The 21,992-nt window shown below is 49.1% G+C and overlaps 1 protein-coding gene across 3 annotated transcripts; it reads right to left on the bottom strand.

Annotated features, from left to right (window-relative positions):
- Positions 1-3,476: 3,476 nt before the first annotated feature.
- On the bottom strand, positions 3,477-8,037 carry LOC123383566 (ral guanine nucleotide dissociation stimulator-like). 3 transcript variants are annotated; one of them, XM_045051465.1, is made up of 6 exons: positions 7,668-8,037; positions 7,139-7,269; positions 5,995-6,188; positions 5,335-5,394; positions 4,197-4,390; positions 3,477-3,953 (listed from the first exon to the last, which is right to left on the bottom strand). In XM_045051465.1, exons 2-6 carry the CDS (start codon positions 7,238-7,240, stop codon positions 3,511-3,513), a joined length of 993 nt encoding a protein of 330 aa, XP_044907400.1. In that variant the 5' UTR covers positions 7,241-7,269; positions 7,668-8,037; the 3' UTR covers positions 3,477-3,510. The 3 variants fall into 3 exon arrangements, with proteins under 3 accessions (XP_044907400.1, XP_044907398.1, XP_044907399.1); XM_045051463.1 differs by having other exon boundaries at positions 7,139-7,246; XM_045051464.1 differs by lacking the exon at positions 5,335-5,394 and having other exon boundaries at positions 7,139-7,246.
- Between the last annotated feature and the right edge of the window lie 13,955 nt (positions 8,038-21,992).

Genomic DNA, 21,992 nt, shown 5'->3' with positions numbered 1-21,992 from the left:
TGTAATACATTTTAACTTCGTTTCTGTGTGTGATGCTAAATAGGTGTCACGTTGTTTTTCCGCGCCTGTTGTTTTTCTGTGCCCGGTGTTTCTGGGCACCACCTATTGAGGAGACTGCCTTTGCCTCAGGTTATATTCTTGGTTCTTTTGTTGTGAAATAATTGGTTACATATGTGTGGGTTTCTCCCTGGGCCTTCAGTTCTGGTCCAGTGACCTGTGTGTCTGCTTTTACCCCAATAGTGTACTGCTTGGGTTATTGTAGCTTTGATACCTAGTTTCAAATCAGAAAGCATGGTGCTTCCAACTGTTTTTTTTCCTTCTCACAATGACTTTGGTATTCAGAGCCTTTTGTGGTTCTGTCCACCTTGAAGGATAATTCTATTTTTGGGAACGTGCTTCAGCTTTAATAGGGATTGCACCTAGGGAATGTGTAGGTGGCTTTAAGTAGTGTGGACATTTTGATAATCCTAATTCTTGGGATCCACTAGCATAGAATGTCTTTCTGCTTATTTCTGTCTTTTCAAATTCTTTCTCCAGTGATTTCTTCTTTTCAGGAAACAGGTCTCACTCCTTCATGGTTAAAGTCATTCTTTTCTTTTTTAAGTTTTCTGTGTTTTTTCTTGAGAGAGAGAGATACATGGAAACACACACATACCACACACACACACAGAGACAGAGAGAGAGACAGAGACAGAGAGAGAGAGAGAGAACACATATGAGTGGGGAAGAACTGAGAGAAAGGAGACACAGAATCTAAAGTCGGCTCTAGACTCTGAGTTGTCAGCACAGAGCCCCACACAGGGCTCAAAACAACATCATGAGAACACGACCTTAGCCAAAGTCAGATGCTTCACTGACTGTGCCACCCAGGTGTTTGTAGGCTAAATTTACTCTTAAGTTTTTTCTTCTGTTGCAGTGATTTTAAGTTATTTTCTTAATTTCCCTCTCCGATACTTTATTATTCATGTATAGAATTGAAGGATGTTATGTACAAAGACATAGATACCTGAACATGACTGAATTCATTTATTAGGTCTACCAGTAAGGTTGTGGAGTTTCTGCAGTCTCTCTAGAGCACATCATGGACTCCCAATAAGTGAAAAAGTACCTGGGAACATAGGATGATGTGATCGAATTTAGATGAGGGTAAGAAGATATATGGAGTGAGAGTATGCAAGTTTTCTGAAATGTTTTTTGGTTGATATAAACCAACAAGTCCATAAAGAAGGTTTGTTTGGATATATGTTTTCTTTAAACCAGAACCAGGGAGCTGTGACATTGACATATGCTTCCCAACACATTCCCACAATGCGCCCTGTGCATTTGGGAGGTAGCCCCTTGTCTCTCTTTTCTGTCCTGGAACCCAGTGCCTGACTCCACCACTCAGTGAATTCATCTCAGAATACTGCATTTGGGAAGAGACCTACGTTTTTCATAGACATCCTGAGAGGCGCCTCAAAAACATTGGATTTTACAGAGTTGTGTCTGATCTGCCTGGAATCGTCTGAGGATGTGTCGGTTGGAATGGCACTTTCTTTGCTGGGAGATCAGGGAGCCCTGCAGTATTCCTGCGTGCCTTGTGGTCGGTCACCCATGGGTGCTGTGTGGCTGCTCATGACAGGGACACTGCTCCCCAAAGATGGGGCTGGCAGGTGCCGGGCGTCATTGCTGGAGGAGCCTGAAGGGTGGAGGGGCTTGACTCGCTATCAGAAGCCTGACTGAGTCTCCATCCTGCAGTCTCCTTGAGTTCCTGATGTGCTGTGTAAAGGACTCTCTGGCTTGCCGAGGTCCAGGTGGTTCTTGCTGTTGCCACTCAGTCGTCAGGATGAACACATTCAGGTCATGGTCTTTAACTCATTCACCTGACCTGCACTTAAGGTGCTTTCCTGAGAGTAAGCGACCCACCCTGGGAGGAGGGCCAGCAAGCAGACAGCAGTGGCCCAGCCTGTATCCTCCACTGGCCTGAAAGCAGGGACTGGCTGCTCTACTGAGAAGCAGAGCTATGGAACAGGAGGTGCACAGGCAGTTGGGGTTTGTCATGGGATGGGGCCTGGATGGGTGTGTTCCAGGGCATGGGGCAGGGATGCTGTGCAGGAGGTCAGAATGAGGGAGTGTGGTTTCTTTCCTGCCCCATGGGTCACTCCTAGGTACCCTGATGGCCTCAGTGCTGGCTTCTCCTCCTGATTCTTCAGGGATCCACTCAGTCCCAGGGGTCCCTATTTTTCACATAAGACCCCAATGGAATAAAGAGTCTGTAGATATTGGAACCTGGAGGCAGCGCCCGAAAAATGCGTATAAATTATGTCCCCAAAGTTGTGCTAGGTGTACACGCCTACAGAAAGGGAGAGTTTCGGTACACATGTACCTTTCTGTACAATGATGAGAGTCAAAATATTGGAATCGGCCCAGTCATTCAGCTTCTGGAGACGCAGAGTAAAGGATGATGTGTGGCCCTTGAGAATGCAGAAGGGGACAGGACTGTGCCTGTCCACTGTGGGGACATCCCATAGTACAAGACCATAGTCCTGGAGGGATGCCCAACCTGTCACACCACTCATGAACACAAACACAGACACCTGCTGCACTCAAAGCCAAAGGACTCTGAAGATGACACCGTGTCTTCTGGGCCAATATTTCCTGAAAGAGTATACATTTTTTTTCTGCGTATGTACTTGTTGTTTCCTATTTATGTATTTATTTGGAGAGAGCGAGAAGAAGAATCCTGACCAGGGCTTCAAGCTGTCATTGTAGAGCCTGACTTGGGACTTGATCTCAAGTACCGTGCGATCATGACCCGAGCCAAATTGGACTCGGAAACTTGCCCATTGAGCCACGTTGGTGCCTGTCCTCATTATTAAATCTTCATTTTACTGAATACATGTCACCTGTAGGAAACCTTTCAGAACTTTATACTTTATTGCCTAATAGGTTAGCATAAATGGAATATTGACGGTTTCATTTGGGTGTTTTTATAGTATGCACGTTAGACCAATATCACCATGGCCAGTCGAGGAAAATGAAAGATTTTCAAGGTATTCGCTCTGGTCCAGACATTTCTCTTCTGGCTTCTGCTCTTGTGTCAAACCTCAGAGGGTCCCCATGGCAGATAATGAAGATATTTCAAGTGGGGGCTTCACCTAATCTTTGTTCTTTGAGGACTATTCCTCTGTCATAAAAAATATTAGTGCCATTGAATATTTAAGCAATTATTAATCAGTCTCCTGCCATGTAGCCAGACACAACAGGCCATGTGGTGTGTTTGCACACACATGGAAAACCCAGAGGAGCTAAAGCAGCAGAAACCGAGATCGCTGGTTGCAGAGACTGGGGTGAGGGAATGAGCCATGGGTGATTAGTAGTCCACGTGTCTCTGTGATGGAAATGTTCTAGGAGTACATAGTGGTCACGGGTGTAAAATCCTGCGAATGTACGTACTGACACTTGAAGTTGTAATTTCAAAGGATCAGAGTAAATTGTTTGGAACTTAGTTTATCTTTTATTTATAAAACACTAATATATAAGGACAGTAAATACCTCTATAAGAACTACAGAAATGACAAAGAACGCAATGAAAAGGTCAGGGAATTCATCCTTTGGGGCTGCAGCGGACATGAGCCGCTGTTGGGGAGCAGAGGCTGGTTGCTCAGCTGTAGCAGGTGGTTCCTCCAGCCCTTCCGTGACCCCACCGGCTGGGGCTGGGGGCTGCTCATGCTCTGGGGCCACCAAAGGGGCAGGTGGCTCTTCCAGCTCCTGACTGTCAGCCAGAGCTGGGAGTACCTCCTGCCCTGGTGGGGACACTGCAGTGAGGGTCTCCGATTCTCGTACGCGCTGAGCTCCAGGAGAACTAGTGGCTTCAGGCAGCCTGGGCTGCGAGGCTGCAGTGGGCACCACAGAGATAGCGGGGGATCGCTCCTGAGGGACGTCTGAACGTGGCTCTGGAGCTGGTGCCATGGCTTCAAGAATAGAAAGTGTCATCACTGTGATTGCCATTCCATGGCAGGAAACCTCTCCCGCAGACATTGTCATCTGAGTCAAAGAACCCACCAGGAGGAAATCTCCCAGATGGCAGGTTAATGGAGCAGTGATCTGAGACTAGTCCCTACGCCTGGCCCGCCTGCAGTCTCAGGAAACATGTTCTCTGTGACATACCCCGTCCCCTCCACATGCCCACATCTCCCACCCAGAGTCCTCCTCACCCAGAGACTCTGGCTCATTGGGCTCACGGTGTTTCCGCCATGAGTAGAGAAGGCGGGCGCGGCGCTGCAGCTCGGAGCCCGGCATGTGGACTCCTACATATGCCTGCAGCAACTTCAAGCTTGTGAAATCTGGAGGCTGGAAAAAGTCCTCGGGGTAGTGATCCAGCCAGGTGCCCAGGATGGAGGAGATGGCCCTGGGGATACAAAAGTAGCCAGAACAATCACCATGGGGTGTTCCCCCCACTGATGTCTCAGGACAGGCCTGTGGGACCTGGCCTCTATGCCTCCTGGTCCTGGACGTCCAGAGGGTGGTTCTGTACGTTGTCCACCTGTGATTTGGCAGTCCCGCCTACGAGTGACCTGGTCACTGAAGAGGGACCGTCAAGATTCTCTTTGACGGGAACCCCTTAACCAATGATGTGGTCGTCGCTGTCCTTCTTGGGGAAGCCAGCCAGACTCTTCGCTGTGTCCCGCTGCCTACCTCCCACCGGAATTCAAGTCCGTGCGTGAGTGGAGGGGTGGTGTCGGGGTGAGTCAGTGCCTTCACTGCATACCCTAGCGCTCCACGAAAATCTGCGCAAATACGGGACAAGAGGACTCTGTCTCTTACCTGGGCTTGCTGGGACCCTCCTGATGCCCTCAACGTGACGACCTGTGCCTCTGTGCTGCCTCATGCACTCAGTGCACGTGTGGGTGTCCTCCCGCTGACACCGTTCTCCGATCGTGTGGGTGATATGTGCTCCTTGAGCCCTCACTGTGTCTCCTGTACCCTGGCTAAGCACGCACCGTGATTGTTCCCCAAGGTGGTGAGCGTGATGCTCCCCAAAACCGTTATTCTGGGTCCCCTGATGGGGGTCTAGGCAAGGCTGTGAGTGGGAAGGGATGGGGTTGGATGGACTCTAAGGGGCTGACGCGGTCCTCTGGCGCCCTCTGCTGCCTCCCTGTGCCCACAGCCCATCGTCGACCAGACAGGACAGAACCCCTTTCCTTGTTTCCAAGAGAAAGCCCTCAGAACTTTGCCCTCTCACAGGACTCTCAGACATGTGGGATGCTGGGTCCTGCAGCCCCTCCCACGCACAGTCTCAGCACTGCCCTCTTGGAGAAGGAAGGCCCTCCAGCCTGAGCTCAGCCTACTCACAGTTTCTCCTGCTCCCGGGGTCCGCCATCCTCCTCAGCCTCCGAATGGAAGCATCCGTATCTGGAGGAGGCCAGAAGGACATCATATGAGCTGTCCTGTGGATGCTACATCTTGTCCTATCCAGAGTCCCTGACTGCTGACTAGAATGGAGCTCTGGAGGGGAGGGTACTGTCCGCTCTGCGCATTGGATCCCAGTCAGCTCCTACAGAAGTGCCTGCACCTAGTGGGGCTTCGTGCGTGTTTGAAGAATGATAGGGCCTGAGTCAGCTACATCACACATATTGGTGTGGGTCTGGGCGTCTTGCTCATCCTGGGCATCATTGACTGGTTTGAGCCAGGACTCAGACACACAGATAGAGCCTCCAGTCTCCTTTTCCAATGGGAAAACAGCCCAAGTCAACACCTGGCGACAGTGAGGGATGAGGCAGAAAGTTGATCATGGGCAAGAGGACAAAGATGACCCAGCAGAGACGCAGCCCTGCCAGCAGAGCTTTCCACAGGCCAGGGTGACTTTCCCTGCAGTGCCCCCACTGAGGACCTGGAGTGTTTCCACCCGGATCGGAGGAACAAAGTGAGAGGCCAGGACGTTTGGTGACTTTCCTGAGACTCAGAGCTTTAAGGGGCTGAATCACACTGGGCTGTGAAGGGCAGGGTGCTCACCTCATAAACAACACTTCCAAGACCTTTTGGGTGGTAGTAAAGGTTGTGTACGTGCCCAAGAAGGTGGAGACATATGTGGGGTCTCTCCCCAGGAAGGCGGGCACGAGGTGTTCCACTCGCTGCTTCAGCAGGGCTGCATCGATGGTCCACAGCACACAGTTCTCATTATCATCCCCGCGTGTGACCTTTGTACCCTGAGGTAGAACACAGGAGGGACATAGAATCAGACACAGCACTATGGCCAACAGGAGGGTTGGAGTCCAGAATGCAGACCAAACCCCCAGACGCCACTGACTTGTGGAAAGCCTGAGACGTGGTTGCCCAGAGTGGGAAAAGGATCTTGGCATTCACACGAGAATTTGAGGTGGGAAATGACTGAACACATTAGGATCTCAGGTCAGATTGTTAGATGAGTATGGACAGCAGCTCCCTGCATTAACAGCAGTGTCCCTGTGATTTCTAACCGCACAGTCCATTCTGGGGATCCCAAGACAGGGACTTTACCTGGCAAAGGTTGGATCAGGATAATAGAACATGTAGGATGTTCAGTGCAGCACTGTGACATGGCAAGAGAAGGGAATCCTGTCACAGTCCCACATTTGTGAAGGGCTGAATGGGTGAGGTGAGTGGTCTCATTTCCAGAATGTTGTCTAGGTGTTAAGGCCCTTGCTCCTGACTGGCGGGGCCCCAGGGGCGTGTTGCTTGGCCACCAAAGTGCAGAGCAGTAGACATAATGCAATGAGCCCCATGTCCTTTGGGTAAAATATCTCCCTGCTCCTCATGAACGTGTGTCAGACGTGGAGAAGGTGGGGAAGGATGGTCGGGCGAAACGGGCCACCTGGGAACGTTCGTCGGGGAAACGTGTACAACAATGCCAATATATTCTAGACAGAATGGGACGTGAAATGGTCTCACGCCTCCTTTCTGATCTTCCTCCAAATAAGTGGAGAGTGACGTTGCGTCTGGCCGTGGCAGGGGCTGGGCCCTGCTGGCATGTTTGAGGAGCAGATGGGGTTCCAGGTTCATCTGGGACCAGGAGTCTCCGAGCGCTACCAGGGGAGCAGCAGTGTGTTTTCTGGGCCCTGGGATTCTTTGCATTGCCTGTGGCCCCTTGGTGTTGGGTTTCCCTGGTACCTGCACTCACCCTGAGCCAGCGCGGCTTCGTGCTGATGGCATGGGGCTTCCTCCTTTCCTTCAGGGAAGTAGAGCAGGGGCTCTCATTCAGCTTCTCCTCCATCTGTGGCATGTGGCTCTGTCAAGACAGTGCCCAGCAGGCTGCAGGCAGGCAGGCAGGCAGGAGTCCTCAAAGCCGTGTCTGCTTGCTTTCGCTTGTCCTCAGACCCATATGAATTCATTCTAGATATGACACCACAGTGTGCACTCACCTCCCCCACGGAGGAGAAGCAAGGTGGCTTGAGGGCCTTGGATTCAACCTGTTACAGGTTAGAGGCACCTCAGAGATCCCTTTTCCCTCCTTCCCAGCATGACATGTGCATGGCCATGATGGGTCCACCAGGTGGTCCACTGCCATCGAACCTGCTCCGGTCCCGGGGAGGACCGGCCCCCATGTCCCCCTTTCCCCGAAACTGAACATGAGGGGATGGGGGTGCCCAGGGAAGGCTCCGAGCTGTGACCTGACCTGACCTGGCCTGCTCTAGGCTTCTCTGTGTTACCTTATGTGACCTGCTGGAAAACATCCTGAGGCATCGCCAGCGTGGGTTAAGGAAACCTCTCCAACATCTGAGTAATCCTGCGCACTGGGGCTTCTGGCATCCAGAGCCCCGGTACCTGGGAAAACAACAAGAGAACATCCTAAAGTCTCTGTGTCTGGAGGCAAGTGAGCCTGGTATGGGACCTTCCTAGAACATGGGTGCCAGGTTACAGGAGTTCCAAGCTTTCCTGGGGCCTATTGTGAGCAAAGTGATGTCACTGCCTAGGATCCACCTCCTGAGTCCCCCTCTGGGATAACACCTTTGCAAATAGTCCTCTCTTTGCTGACTGCTCACCCCCATTCTCCATGAAATGTCACATCGGTACACAGTTCCACCAATGCACCCCTCTCCACAGTCCCCTGAGAAGCTCTGGGGGCAGCCAGGGTCCCAGCTGTGAGACCTATCTGGGTTGAGACAGAACTCTTCTTTCTTACGTCTTTCTGGTCCCAGATTCGCGACTGTGCTTCTCAGGGATGGTCCGTGTCTTTTCCGCCCAATGGAGATCATTCTGGCATGTCCTCAGGATGTCCTCAGGATGTCCTCAGGCATATGTGGGATGATACCTGTGAAATTGGAGCAGCGGTGTCACCTGTTGGAAGTTTATCCAACCACATTGACTTCAACTTCTCACCTCCTCTGATTCTGCTGCTCCTCTGATCCCAGCCCACAGTCCTCCCGGGTGTGCGTACGTGCGTGAGTGTGTGTGTGTGTGTGTGTGTGTTTACCAGTGCTTGTTTTCTGGGGTCCCAGAAGGTCACATGCCCACCTAGGGAAGGATGGCCAAACATTTCCTAGGAGCTTAGGTTCTCTACTTTCTACAGCAATCCCTACAGAAGGGATTGGAGTTGGGGCCTAACAGGACAGAACTCTCTTTTATGTAGACTTTGTCAGTAGTGTGCCACGAGCCATTCCCTGTCTTTCCACTGGGTACATACAATGGGGACAGGGTGGCACTCAGTGGGTTGCCCTGGCCTGGGGGTCCTCCTCAGGGAAGAACGTGCTGGGATGTCTTCTGTGATGCTCCTCTTCAGCCCCACCCCCACGCCACCTCCATGTCTGCACCCAGTGACAGTAACACACCCTTTTCCAGAGCCCCCCGCGAAATCCTGGGGTCAAATCCAGGACCCCATTTTGAGGACATGAAGTTGGGGTCATGCCTGGTTCTGACTTTTTACCCGTCTGTGATTCTGGCCAAGGCACTGACCCTGGCAGGGTCTTCACTTTCTCCTCCCCTCAGTGGCTCCCTGGGATGCCCACATCCTCTCAACACATCCAGCTTTGCAGAAGCCTCCTGGGTCTCTTGAGGGGAGAAAGGGAGTAGTCCACCTTTGGAGGAGACACCTGCCAGTCCCTGTCCCACTGACCTGGTCTCTGGAGCCCTCTGCCTGGCTCCTGGGTGTCAGGCTGGCGGGTAGGCGGTCAGAGCATCTGGTGGGCGCAGCGAGGTGCAGTGGTGCAGACCCTTTCACCCAGGAGCTGTGCCCCCTGAGGGGGGCGGGGGTGGGGGGATGGGGGGATGGGGCGGCCTGGTTGCGGGACCAAGCAGGTGTGCGGGAGGGCGCGCACAAGTGTGCGCATGCGCTTGGGCCAGGGGCGGAGCCCGTTGAGGGGCACAGGTGAGGCTGTAGTGGTGTTCTGTGTCCTGGCTCCCAGCCTGTCTGCCGCCCCGAGCCCCCAAGTGTCTGGGCCAGTCAGGGGCTGACGCCCCACACCCCCCCTCCCCCGACCGGGGACATGCTGCTGCCTGTCGCCTGTGACCCGGTAACCTTGGCGGTTGCCCTAGGGCAGCCCTAGCGCTAACGGTAGTGCTCGCGCCCCCCACGCGATTAAGACTGGGAGCCATGAGCCTCCAGCCTAGGAGGGTGGTGGCCCTGCTGCTCCTGCTGCTCCTGGACCAGAGGCCAGGGCGCGCGACACGATCCCGGGTCGCCTTGGTTTTGGTTGCTCTGCTGGAGTGCCAGCCCTTGCAGGGACAGAGCGCGATGCGATGCCCCCCGGCGCCCCCGAAAGACCATCTGGGAGAAGCCTAAAGGTGGAGCAGCTGAGACCCACAGCCTCCCTCCAGGACCTGCCTCGGTCGCGGTGCTGCCAAGGTAGGGGTCCTAGTGACAAGGTCCCATGTGGCCTTCCACCCTGCCCCTCTCTGTCTTCCCCTTCCATGACCACGCCCCCTCACTCGTGCTCCGGGTTCTTTTTGGGCTCCTTTGCGGCTGCGGTCTGGAGGACTCAGGAGTGAGCTTTCTGGGTTGGACTCGGGTTCCCTGGAGGAGGAGGGCCCAGATCCATTAGGGGGTTAGGCTCCGGCGGTGGGGCGTGCCTCAGGTCGGGTGGGGGGCAACCTGAGTGCCCATGGAGGTCTGACTGGCTTGGTGGTTGGAGCGAACGAAAGAACGAACAAACGATGGAAGGAAAGGGTGGACCTGCGGTTGTGGGAAAATATCAAGGCAGGGCCAGGGAAGTCGCATCCATGAGCAGGAGGAAACATTCCTGCCTGTGAAAATGAAGCACAAGGGACCTGAGATTCCAGAGGAACATTCCACGGAGAGTCAGGGTGGTGGGCCTGAGTTGCTGGAGGCCAGCAGGGGACGGTGTTGAAGGGATTGAGAGTGGAAGGAGCAGGTGAACACAGGCCTCCTGCCTCCCACCTCCACACCTGCTGCCCTGCCCCGCCCAGCCCCGCCCCGCCCCTGGTGGCAGAGTTGCACCCTCTGATGGGGAGGGGGAGATCTCACCCCACTTGTGGCTAAAGGGGATCCTCTATCATGGGAATCAATGGGACTACAGGATAGGGGTCTGGATTAGGGCAAGTGCAACTCCCTGTTGAGCTCTTCATTTCTGAAGGCAATTTGCATTCAATCAATGAACTCACAGCCAGGGAGGCAGGAATAAGTGGCGCTTCTGTGTTTAGAGGGTGGTGCAGACTCTTTCCTACATGGACGTGTGTGCTGAAGAGACTGGGTGTTGTGGATGGAGTCCAAAGTCATCTTTTTGGGACATGTTGGGTGGGAACGTCTTCTTCGCACTGTGGCGTGGAAGGTGGATGGAAAAGCTCCTTGTCCAAGGCAGACTGGTGGGTTTTGTTGTTCCTATCCGTGGGGCGTGGTGCTTCCCGTTTTCCGTGGAGCGCCTCCTGTGTTGCATTCGTTCTGTGTTTCAAGAGTTTCAGACCTTAGGAATCACATCTCCTCCGGGACTCACCAGGCAGCATGAGGGAGAAGTGACTCAGAGTCCACCGGGTCCCTAGAAACCAGTGCATGTGTACCTGAGCAGACGGTGCTGGTCTCTCAGCCTCCTTTGGAAATGAGGTCTTGAGCAAACGCTCTTTCATTGCATGGGTTCCACCTCTGTCAGGTTGTTGGCGTTTGTGGTTGTGCATCTGTGTAAGTGTCTGCGATGCCGTGTCCTGTATTTGTCCGGACCGCGACAGTGTCCCAGTCCTTTCCAGAGACACAGTTTTGTTGCATAGGAAATTCTCATTTCAATAGTGTGTCCCAATGCTGTTACAACAGATGAAAACTTCCTGCAGGCAGCACCGTGACCTCACCGAAAGCAAAAGTCTCAGAACTGAGGCTTTCCCAAACTTACATATCAAGCTGACTGGTGCTTCATGTTTTCAGTAAGATGGTGTGGTGTAGGCCACTTTGAGCACCTGAGGCTCCTAGGCATCGGTTTTGTCCTCGGGAGGTGAGTTGTCTCTGTCAGCATTTCAGGAGATTATGATTCTCTTGACTATCATTATTTTCTTGATTACCATGATTACTATATTGTGCATAACCCATCGCATGGAATTTGATAAGGAACTCGATACCTGAAACCTTTTCGTCACCAAACGCTCCCTACAACAAGGAGAAAAACAATCACTTTTGTGCGATGGACAATGCACCTTACCTTTATTGTACTGTTTTAGTGCTATGTACATATGTTTAGAGTAATGAAAGTGTCCACTTAGATCTAAGGAGTTTTTTGTGACAGCATAAACCATAAAAATAATGGAAAATCTAAGTTACCTAGTAATGTAAGCACTCTGTCCTTTTGGATACGAAATCTTAAGTAAAGTACTCATGTTGCAAAAATTGCCAAGTCCTGATAATTCGTTACTATTCACGTAGGTCTAGTGAATGGAATGGACTGAACTAAGGTCTCTGAAATACAGGAAGCTAGAATTTGAGATATTGAGTCACCTTTACTCTGTCTTTCCCTGTTGGCAACGTCTTTTTTTATTCAGTGATGTCTCTTGACCATTAACCTATTTCCCTCCTTCATGCTCCCCCCCCCCACCTTTGCAATCATCATTATGTATTTATTGATGGGCTTGTTTCATTCTGTTTTGAGGATTTTTGGTTTTTGTTTTCTTAGTTTTGGTTTCAGATTCCCCATATACGTGCGAGCATTCTGTATGTGTTTTTCTCCGTGTGAGTTCTTTCACTTGGCATAATGCCCTCCAGGCTATTATAAAACACTGTGGCATAATAACAGGTGTGAAGGTATTTTTGGGAGTTAGTGATTTCATGTGTTCCGAGTCGTACCTAGGGGGGTAATTGAGGGAAGTTGCTGGATGATATGGATGTTCTCTTCTGAATTGTGTGAGGAAACTTTATATTGTTTGCAACTGCCTCTGCACCAAGTTCCAATGCCACCAACAGGGCACAATGATTCGCTTTCTTCCATATTGTACCCGACGCTTGTGTTTTCTTGTCTTTTTGATAAGACCGTTCAGACAGGTTTCAGGTGATATCTCTTTGGCTTTGGACTTTCATTTCCCTAATGTGGAGTGACATGGAACTTCTCTTCATGTATGTGGTGGCCATCTGTATGTCTTCATTGGAAGAATGCCTCTTCAGGACTCTGCCAGTTCCATCATTGCTCTTTGCTTTTGCATTGTTGCGCTGTAGTAGATCTTGATATCTTTTGTGTTTTACCCCTTGACCATATATGTAGTTTGCAAGTATTTTCTCCCATTCACTATGTTGCCTTCCCATTCTGTGAAAGATATTGTTGCTGTGCAGAACTTTTTTTTTAGTTTCACGTAGTCCCACTTGTTTAGTTTTCCTTTGTAGCTTTGGCTTCTGGTGTCAAATCCCTAAACTCAAGTCAAGACTGAGATCCAAACATTCTCGTGGATTTGGCATTTGGCTTTGTCCAGCAAAGCCAAGGACAGCAGAAAGGATTGCTTCAGACTCCACGCAAGTCAAGAGGTGAGGGAGTTTAAGGGACGTCTCCGCGAGCTGCTCTCAGGCTCCCGTAGTCATTAAGCCTACAAACGATGTGCAACACGTCAGCGGGCCACATGCTAGAAAGAACGTATTGAAGACATGGTGCGAACCACATCGAGACAGGATATAATATTCCACGCGACAACACGGTCCATGGACTTGGTGAGACCACGCAGAACCCAACCCCTAGATACACATGGCCCTAGATCGGCCAAGTCTCGCCTGCCCCCCAGATACACACCAACTAGGTAAGTGAGCTGCTGCAACTGTTTGCAGGAAGGCCAGAGAGCAGTGATCTGCTCTGCAAAGCGTTCCCTATAATCTCCCAACTCAGGACATCGTTGTGCGATTTCCCACACCTCTTGCCCAAGGTCTTATCCAGGACTTTCTGGTTTCAGATCTCAAGTCTGTAATACATTTTAACTTCGTTTCTGTGTGTGATGCTAAATAGGTGTCACGTTGTTTTTCTGCGCCTATTGTTTTTCTGTGCCCGGTGTTTCTGGGCACCACCTATTGAGGAGACTGCCTTTGCCTCAGGTTATATTCTTGGTTCTTTTGTTGTGAATTAATTGGTTACATATGTGTGGGTTTCTCCCTGGGCCTTCAGTTCTGGTCCAGTGACCTGTGTGTCTGCTTTTACCCCAATACTGTACTGCTAGGGTTATTGTAGCTTTGATATCTAGTTTCAAATCAGAAAGCATGGTGCTTCCAGCTGTTTTCTTCCTTCTCACAATGACTTTGGTATTCAGAGCCTTTTGTGGTTCTGTCCACCTTGAAGGATTATTCTGTTTTTGGGAACGTGCTTCAAGTTTGAAAGGATTGCACCTAGGGAATGTGTAGATGGCTCTAAGTAGTGTGGACATTTTGATAATCTTAATTCTTGGGATCCACTAGCATAGAATGTCTTTCTGCTTATTTCTGTCTGTTCAAATTCTTTCTCCACTGATTTCTGGTTTTCAGTAAAGAGGTCTTTCATCTTCTTGGTTAAATTCATTCTTTTCTTTTTTAATATTTTTATGTTTATTTATTCTTGACACAGAGAGATACATGGAAACACACACACATACACACACAGAAAGAGAGAGAGAGAGCACGTGTAGGAGTGAGGAAGAGCTGAGAGAAAGGGAGACACAGAATCTGAAGCAGGCTCCAGACTCTGAGCTGTCAGCACAGAGCCCATCAGAAGTCTCAGAACACAAATCATGAGGTCACGACCTGAGCCAAAGTCAGATGCTTCACTGACTGTGACACCCAGGTGCCTGTAGAGTGATTTATTGTCAAGGATTTTCTTCTTTTGGAGTTATTTTAAGTTATTTTCTTAATTTTTCACTCTGATAGTTTGTGATTCATGTACAGAAATGAAGCACATTATGGAAAACGACATACATATCTTAACATGACTGAAATCATTTATTAGGTCTACTAGTAATGTTGTAGAGTCACTGCGGTCTCTCTAGAGCATATCATGCACTCCCAGTAAGTGAAAAAGTATCTGGGAATATAGGATGATGTGATCGAAAGTAGATGAGAGTAAGAAGGTATATGGAGTGAGAGTGTGCAAATTTTCTGAAATGTTTTGTGGTTTATATAATCCAACAAGTCCATAAAGAAGGTTTCTTTGGATATATGTTTTCTTTCAACCAGACCCAGGGAGCTGTAACATAAATATATGGTTCCCAACACATTGCCACAACACGCCCTGTGCATCTTGGGAGCTGGCCACCTTGTCTCTCTTTTCTGTCCTGGAACCCAGTGCCTGACTCTACTGCTCAGTGAATTCATCTCAGAATACTGCAGTTGGGAAGAGACCTACATTTTTCATAGACTTCCTGAGAGGCGCCTCAAAAGCATTGGATTTTACAGAGTTGTGTCTGATCTGCCTGGAATCCTCTGAGGATGTGTCGGTTGGAATGGCACTTTCTTTGCTGGGAGATCAGGGAGCCCTGCATTATTCCTGTGTGTCTTGTGGTCACCCGTGGGTGCTGTGTGGCTGCTCATGACAGGGACACTGCTCCCCAAAGATGAGGCTGGCAGGTGGCGGGCGCCAATGCTGGAGGAGCCTGAAGAGTGGAGGGGCTTGACTCGGTATCAAAGCCTGACTGAGTCTTCATCCTACAGTCTCCCTGAGCTCCTGATGTGCTTTGTAAAGGACTCTCTTGCTTGCCGAGGTGCAAGTGGTTCTTGCTTTTGCCACTGAATCCTCAGGATGAACCCATTCAGGTCATGGTCTTTAACTCATTGACCTGAGCTGCACTTAAGGTACTTTCCTGAGTGTAAGCGACCCAGCCTGGGAGGAGGGCCAGGAGGCAGACAGCAGTGGCCCAGCCTGCATCCTCCACTGACCTGAAAGCAGGGACTGGCTGCTCTTCTGAGAAGCAGAGCTATGGACCAGGAGGCACACAGGCCACTGGGGTTTGTCATGGGATGGGGCCTGGATGAGTGTGTTCTAGGGCATGGGGAGGGATGCTGTGCAGGAGGTCAGAATGAGGGAGTGTGGTTTCTTCCCGGCCCCATGGGTCACTCCTAGGTACCCTGATGGCCTCAGTGCTGGCTTGTCCTCCTATTCTTCAGGTATCCACTCAGTCCCGGGGGTCCCTGATTTTCATATATGAACGCAACAGAGTAAAGAGTCTGTAGATGTTGGAAACTGGAGGCAGCCCCCGAAAAATGCCAGAAATTATGTCCCCAAAGTTGTGCTAGGTGTACACGCCTACAGAAAGAGAGAGTTCCGGTACACATGTGCCCTTGTGTACAATGATGAGAATCAAAATATTGGAATTGGCCCCGTCATGCAGCTTCTGGAGACGCAGAGTAAAGGATGATGTGTGGCCCCTGAGAATGCAGAAGGGGACAGGACTGTGCCTGTCCACTGTGGGCACATTCCGTAATACAAGACCATAGTCCTGGATGGATGCCCAACCTGCACACCACTCGTAGACACAAACACAGACACCTGCTGCACTCAAAGCCAAAGGACTGTGAAGATGACACCATGTCTTAGGGGCTATTATTTTCAAAGAATGTATATTTTTTCTCCGTCTGTATTTGTTGTTTCCTCTTTATTTATTTGGAAAGAGGGAGAAGGAGAATCCTGACCAGGGCTTCATGCTTTCATTGCAGAGCCTGACTTGGGACTTGATCTCAAGAACCATGAGATCATGACCTGAGCCGTATTCCACTCAGACACTCGACTGTTTGAGCCACCTTCGTGCCTGTCCTCATTATTTAAATCTTCCTTTTACTAAATAAACATCACCTGTAGAAAACCTTTAACAACGTTACACTTTATTGCCTAATAGATTAGCACAAATGGAATATTGACCGTTACATTTGGGTATTTTTATAATATGCACATTAGACCAATATCACCATGGCCTGTCCAGGAAAATGAAAGATTTTCAAGGTATTCGCTCTGGTCCAGACATTTCTGTTCTGGCTTCTGCTCTTGTGTCAAAGCTCAAAGGGTCCCCATGCCAGACAATGAAGATATTTCAAGTAGGGGCCTTCACCTAATCTTTGTTCTTTGATAAAATGTCCATATCATAGAAATTCCAGAAGAGTCAAGAGAAAAAGGGGCTGAGGGTGTACTTGAACAAATAATAGCTGAGAACTTCTCCAATCTGGGGAAAGAAATATACCACTTCTTCTTTATCCATTCACCTGTCTGTGGATACTTGGACTGCTTCCATATCTTAGCTCTTGTAAATAACGCTGCAATAAACGTAGGGGTGCATGTATCCCTTTGAGTTAGTGCTTTTGTATTTTTCGGGTAAATACCCAGTGGTGTGATTCCTGCATTGTAGGGTAATTCTATTCTAATTTCTTGAAGGACCTCCATACTCTATTCCTCGGTGACTCCACCCATTTGCATTCCCATCGACAGTGCACGAGGGTTCCTTTTTCTCTATATCCTCACAGACACTTGTTGTTTCTGGTGTTTTGGTTGAGGTAGGAAGAGTTTTGTTTCTGTGGGTGTGAGTGGTCTTTTCATACTATTTCATGGCCATGAAACGTTCCCAGAGAGGGGATTTATGATAGATTTATTCTCAATCTTCTTCCCATGAGTGGACGCACTCAGAAAATTTATGGCCTTTCCCAGCAGTTGCTGCTTTGAGTCACATCAGAGAAGCTCTGAGAAGATTCTTCTGTTGAATCTCCTATGTCTTTAGATCATAATAATCTCCACACCCACTCTGGGGTTCTGAGTGGTTTTCTGAGTCAGCCCCTCCCCTTTCCTTTCCTCCAACATCCTCACCTCAGTAACAGACTAGCCTCCTTACAAAGTCGACAAGTAAGGACCTTTAGGTGGTCACCCCAGCATAGACCTTAGATTCTCGTGTTGCCGTCTGTTTGCTTAAAAGTGGAAATTAGACAGCTGGAAATATGGAAGGTGTGGCAAGGCTAAGAGTAATTCCACTCTTATTTCTGTAAGGAATGACTCCTCCAGTCTTCCAGGGAAATCAACAAAGACTAAGCACATGAGAACAGGCAAAAGCTATGGACTCGGTGCCTGGGACAGCAAGGGAGTCTGCCGCGATCTCTCGTATTTGGCAGAGACTCCAAGTCAGGCAGAGGAATAGGAAAGCTTCAAGGCAGAAAACAAGGGAAGGCTTCTAGGATGCCCCGACTTAAGTGGAGGCTGTTGTCATGGAGAAACTGTAGGTGAGGTAACTAGAGGTGGGCCATACTATGGGACGGATTAGGGGACTATAAGTGGCTTTCTCCAGTTGATTCTAAATTGAAAGCGGGGACACAATGTATACAAGCTTCTGCCAGTCTGACTTCGAGATAGTAGCCTGGCCATTGTAGATAACAGGTTGGTTTCCTGAGCAAATAATTGCCACAGATTGCGGGTCCTATTTTGTCTTTGAATTCAAGTTCTACCACAGGTAGAGGGGAGCACAGGGCCTCACTGCACTGATCCTATTTGAAAGTGCCCAGGGCCCTGGCTGCTGGTAACTTAGGGCCTTCACTTAATAGTGCCATTCAGTTGTCCTGCCTCCCTTTAAGTCTCTGCTGCTGACAATTTGCCATAGAGGCCTGGCCTGCCTCTCCTATTCCCAGTGACACCTGCCATACCTCCTAAATGTGTCATGCAATTTAGTTTTCTTCCTGGCCAGTTACAACTTGACATCCGTTTGGTTCTTTATTCTAATTATCCATTACTCCCCCCTCACTGGATTGAAGTTTATACTTCAATCGAGAGGGTAAGCTACTATGTCTGTTTTGTTCACTGCTATGATCCCCAAGGACACAAGAATACTCAACTGAAAGAAGGTGTAGACACATATTGGTGGAATAAATGAAATGCATGTCCATCATTCAGGCAGACTCCATGCGAGGAGAGATGAGCTTTGCACGGGGGACTCCAGGTCGAGCCCAGTCGCTCGTGTATTTGCTTCCTGTGACAACCCAAAAGCCCAGGTTCTGGGATCTTCCCTCATCAGGGGCAGCTGAGTAGGCCTGGGGCATGTCTAGTCCTGTCCCAGACAACAGATCAGAGAATTTCTTGCAACTGCAAGTCGCATCCTCCTTGAGAGTTGTTGTACTAGAGTCGTCTTCACCTTGTTACTTTTTCAGAAATTTGTGCGCTCTCATGGTCTTTCCTTGGGGAAACAGCCTGGCCTGCCAGCCCTTACCCTATTACCAATTCCTGGAAGCAACCAGCCATCATCTAGAACCATGTAGAAGACACACAGGAGAGATACCAGGCTAGGAGGAAAGCATCGCAAAGTTTCACCTTTATTGTTTTTAATTTTTCTTAATGTTTATTTATTTTTGAGAGAGACAGAGACAGGGCATGAGTGGGGGAGGGGCAGAGAGAGAGAGAGGGAGACACAGAACCCAAAGCAGGCTCCAGGCTTTAGCTGTGTCCCCCGCCTGTGCTTGGATCCCGGTGCCCGCGGGCACGTGCCAAAGAGGGCGTGCCAGGCACGTGCGCACTTCCAGGCGGGGGGCGGGGGGGGGTGGTGGCAGAACGCAGAGAGGGCTGAGGTGTAAGTGCTCTAGGTACTGGCTCTGCGACCTCAAGCCGCCCGGATACCCCAACTCCCACCACCCCGGGCCGGCTGGGAGCTAAGGCCCTCCCTGCGTTCTCGACCGTCTCACGGGGGACATGCTGCTGACTGGCGCCTGCCACCCGGTAGCAGGGCATACCCGCAGAGGACTCGGAGCCATGAATACCCTTCACTTGCTCCTTACGGTAGATGTCTTCTCACAATCCTGCATATTCTGCTTTGTGAATAGTTTGTACATTGTGTGTTGCTATTATTTATGATATCTTGGAGAAATCTAGATGGCTATGCTTATTACTTTCATTATACACATGGGAGGAGTATTTATGAGTGCATGGAGGGCCTACCGTTTGCCCAGAATCTGGTAGAGAACCCTGGCTATTGAAGATGCCCATTCGGTAGCAGAGAGCAGCTGACGTGACCTCTCCTAACAAATATAGTTTCTTTTTCAGTAGATGGTCAATCCCTAAGAAGCCATGATAGTACCTTTGTAGAATGAGTAGGCCTACGTTTTGAGTGGACGGTGGTTTTCTCCCCCTAGTTTATATACTTAAATCTTGTTTTAGAGTGGGGCTTGTTTGCTTTAGAGAGATTTTGGAAAACTAAATACTGTGCAAATGTCAGATACTACATACTTAGGTTCTTTGTTCTCGACGGGTTTGAAAGCACTGCTTCTACTTGGATGATAGATGATCATAGTAAAGTGAGTCATGTGTTGCAGAGAAGTAGGAAAGCTTGTTTCAGGGCACCCATTTAGAGATGGAATTCCTGGCTGGGTGTGAGATTCAGTGGACTATACGCTGATCTGGTCAGGCATTTTGATGCATTCAATCTCACTGACTTCATAAAGCCATCTTATAAATTCAGTAGGGAAGACAGACGATCTTGTTTTAGAAATAAGACAGCTGAGGTGCAGACTGACTGGCACCATGGCTGATAAGTGGCAGTCAGCTTGAGAACCCAGCTGTGTTCTGATTCATCTTTCCTCAGTGGGATGAATCCACCCTTACCCCTTGATGCGGGTATGTTTTCCTAGTGGACCCTAACACAAATGCCTTCCTTCTGCCTCTCCCCATACCACCCATCCATTTGCTCACGAAGTCACTTCTGAGAGCCTTCGTTGGTAGACATTCACTTGGCGGAACCGGCTCTCAATCCTGGGTGGTTTCTAGCAGGGATCTTCCTTTCCACCTCTGGCCTACGGTACCTGATCTTCAGTCCTACCATGAAGCTCTTGGATTGGTGTGCAAGCTGACTTTGACACCTGGGATTCAGTTAACAAGCGTTTAGTGAAGGAAAGACTCGATGATGAAAATTCCCAGAACTTCTTAGTCCTCATTCAGTGTGTTCAGCTGACTCATGAAATATGTCATTCTGTGTTCTTCCAATTATCCAGCTGTAAAAAGGAATAATACCCCATTCTAACTTTAGGGAAGTATTATCTGTGTGTATTATTATATAACATTTCTTATACAAGAAAGCTGTGGTAAAAGTCCAGCTACCAAAAATAATGAAGAAGTTACCTGGATGTTTGCAAATGTCAAAAGCTTAAACTAGCTTCAAGTAGCGGTAAACGAAACTATGTTTTAATGGTAAATAGCTCAGCTTCAAAAGTGTTTATCTCTTCTGCTTCAGGAAATGTGGCCACAAAATGTTCTGTTTGGTAAAGATTATTTTTATTTATTTTGAGAGAGAGAGAGAGAGAGAGAGAGAGAGAGAGAGAGAGAGAGAGAGAGAGAGAGAGAGAGAGAATGAATGTGCACAAGCAAGGGAGGGCAGAAAGAGAGAGAGAGAGAATCCCAAGCAGGCCCCACACTGTCAGCACGGAGCCCAACACGGGACTCAATTTCAGGAACTGTGAGATGATGACGTGTGCTGAGATCAAGAGTCGGTTGCTTAACCGACTGAGCCACCCAGGTGCCCCCACAATAACATTTTCTGAAGAGAATGTTTTCTAAAGGAACAAATGGAGGTTGATACTTTTCAAACTAGGTTTTGTTTGACTAGCTTAATGAAAAATGGTAAAAAGGTGATTAGCAAATAACTGTGAACAAAAGCAATGACCAAGGAGGCTCCAGTGAGGTTATTGAAGATCTCAGCAAAAACACCAGAAATAACATTTTGAGATCAGAGGGAGAATGGGATGGAAATAGTGTCCTAACATCTGAGGGCATTGGGAGGGTGTGAAGAGGAGTGTGTTCTCCTCACAAGTTTCTTGTGAAGCTCTTCTAACTTCCCAGCTGTTTGCTGTGTCTGCTTCCTTCCGGCAAAAAAGTGATGTGTGCGTGCAGTGCCCTGATAGTCCTTAGTCGATTTTTGTGGTCTGAGAAGAGTAGATTTTGTACAAATTCTTTTTAACTTAACCTTATTTTTCTCAACGTGAAAGAATTTTACATGATTCCAAAGTCAAACTGTGAATAAAAAAGTATACACAGAGAAATGTGCCATCACTCTCTCTCCCATCTCCTAACGCAGCCCCCATGGGGTAAGCGTTCTCATTAGTTTTTACTATACCTTTCCTGTAATTCATTTATTAAGAAATTAACCAAATGTAGAATTTTCCTTTTCCGTAACAAGGAGCATAGTGGATGCACACTTTTGCCTATTGTCTTTTGAGTAACACTGCATCTTAGAAATCATTCCATACTGTTTCCGAGAGACCTCGGGACAAGAGACGTCTTGTTGGCCACGTCGTGTACATTTCTCGTCGTGTATTTTACCAGCCTGCTGTATGTGTGTCATTGCCAAGATTTTGCTATTAGAAATAATGCCATGATCAATAAGCCTTTGCATATTATGTTTCATATTTGGAGAGAGATAGTCAGTGGTTAAAGAGAAATACATTCATCGTTTTCCAGGCACTGCTAGATTTCCTTCCCAATCGTCATGTCTGATAGTGCCTGGGAGCTGTTCTGTACGTAACAGTTTGGTGCTTTTCGATACCCTGTCGTAGTTCTGAAGTTTCACACGTACCGCCATAGGTCCCATACACACATCTGTGCATGTCACATGCCCCACCACACGGGCAGCTGAGTGTCGAGAGCAGAGAGAGCCTCCTT

The sequence above is a fragment of the Felis catus genome, assembly GCF_018350175.1.
Source record: "Felis catus isolate Fca126 chromosome A2 unlocalized genomic scaffold, F.catus_Fca126_mat1.0 chrA2_random_Un_scaffold_43, whole genome shotgun sequence".
Lineage (NCBI taxonomy): Eukaryota > Metazoa > Chordata > Mammalia > Carnivora > Felidae > Felis > Felis catus.
Note: the sequence above shows the minus strand (reverse complement) of the source record. Positions and strands in the feature narration are given on the sequence as shown.

Bases quoted from the DNA above. Each gene is read 5' to 3' on its own strand.
- LOC123383566 (XM_045051463.1), bottom strand. From the start codon at position 7,805: ATGTTCTCTTGTTGTTTTCCCAGGTACCGGGGCTCTGGATGCCAGAAG. The intron at 4,391-5,334 runs GTGAGTAGGCTG...TTGTATCCCCAG, and splicing joins CCCCGGGAGCAGGAGAAACT to GGCCATCTCCTCCATCCTGG. The intron at 3,954-4,196 runs GTGAGGAGGACT...CTATTCTTGAAG, and splicing joins CAATGAGCCAGAGTCTCTGG to CCATGGCACCAGCTCCAGAG.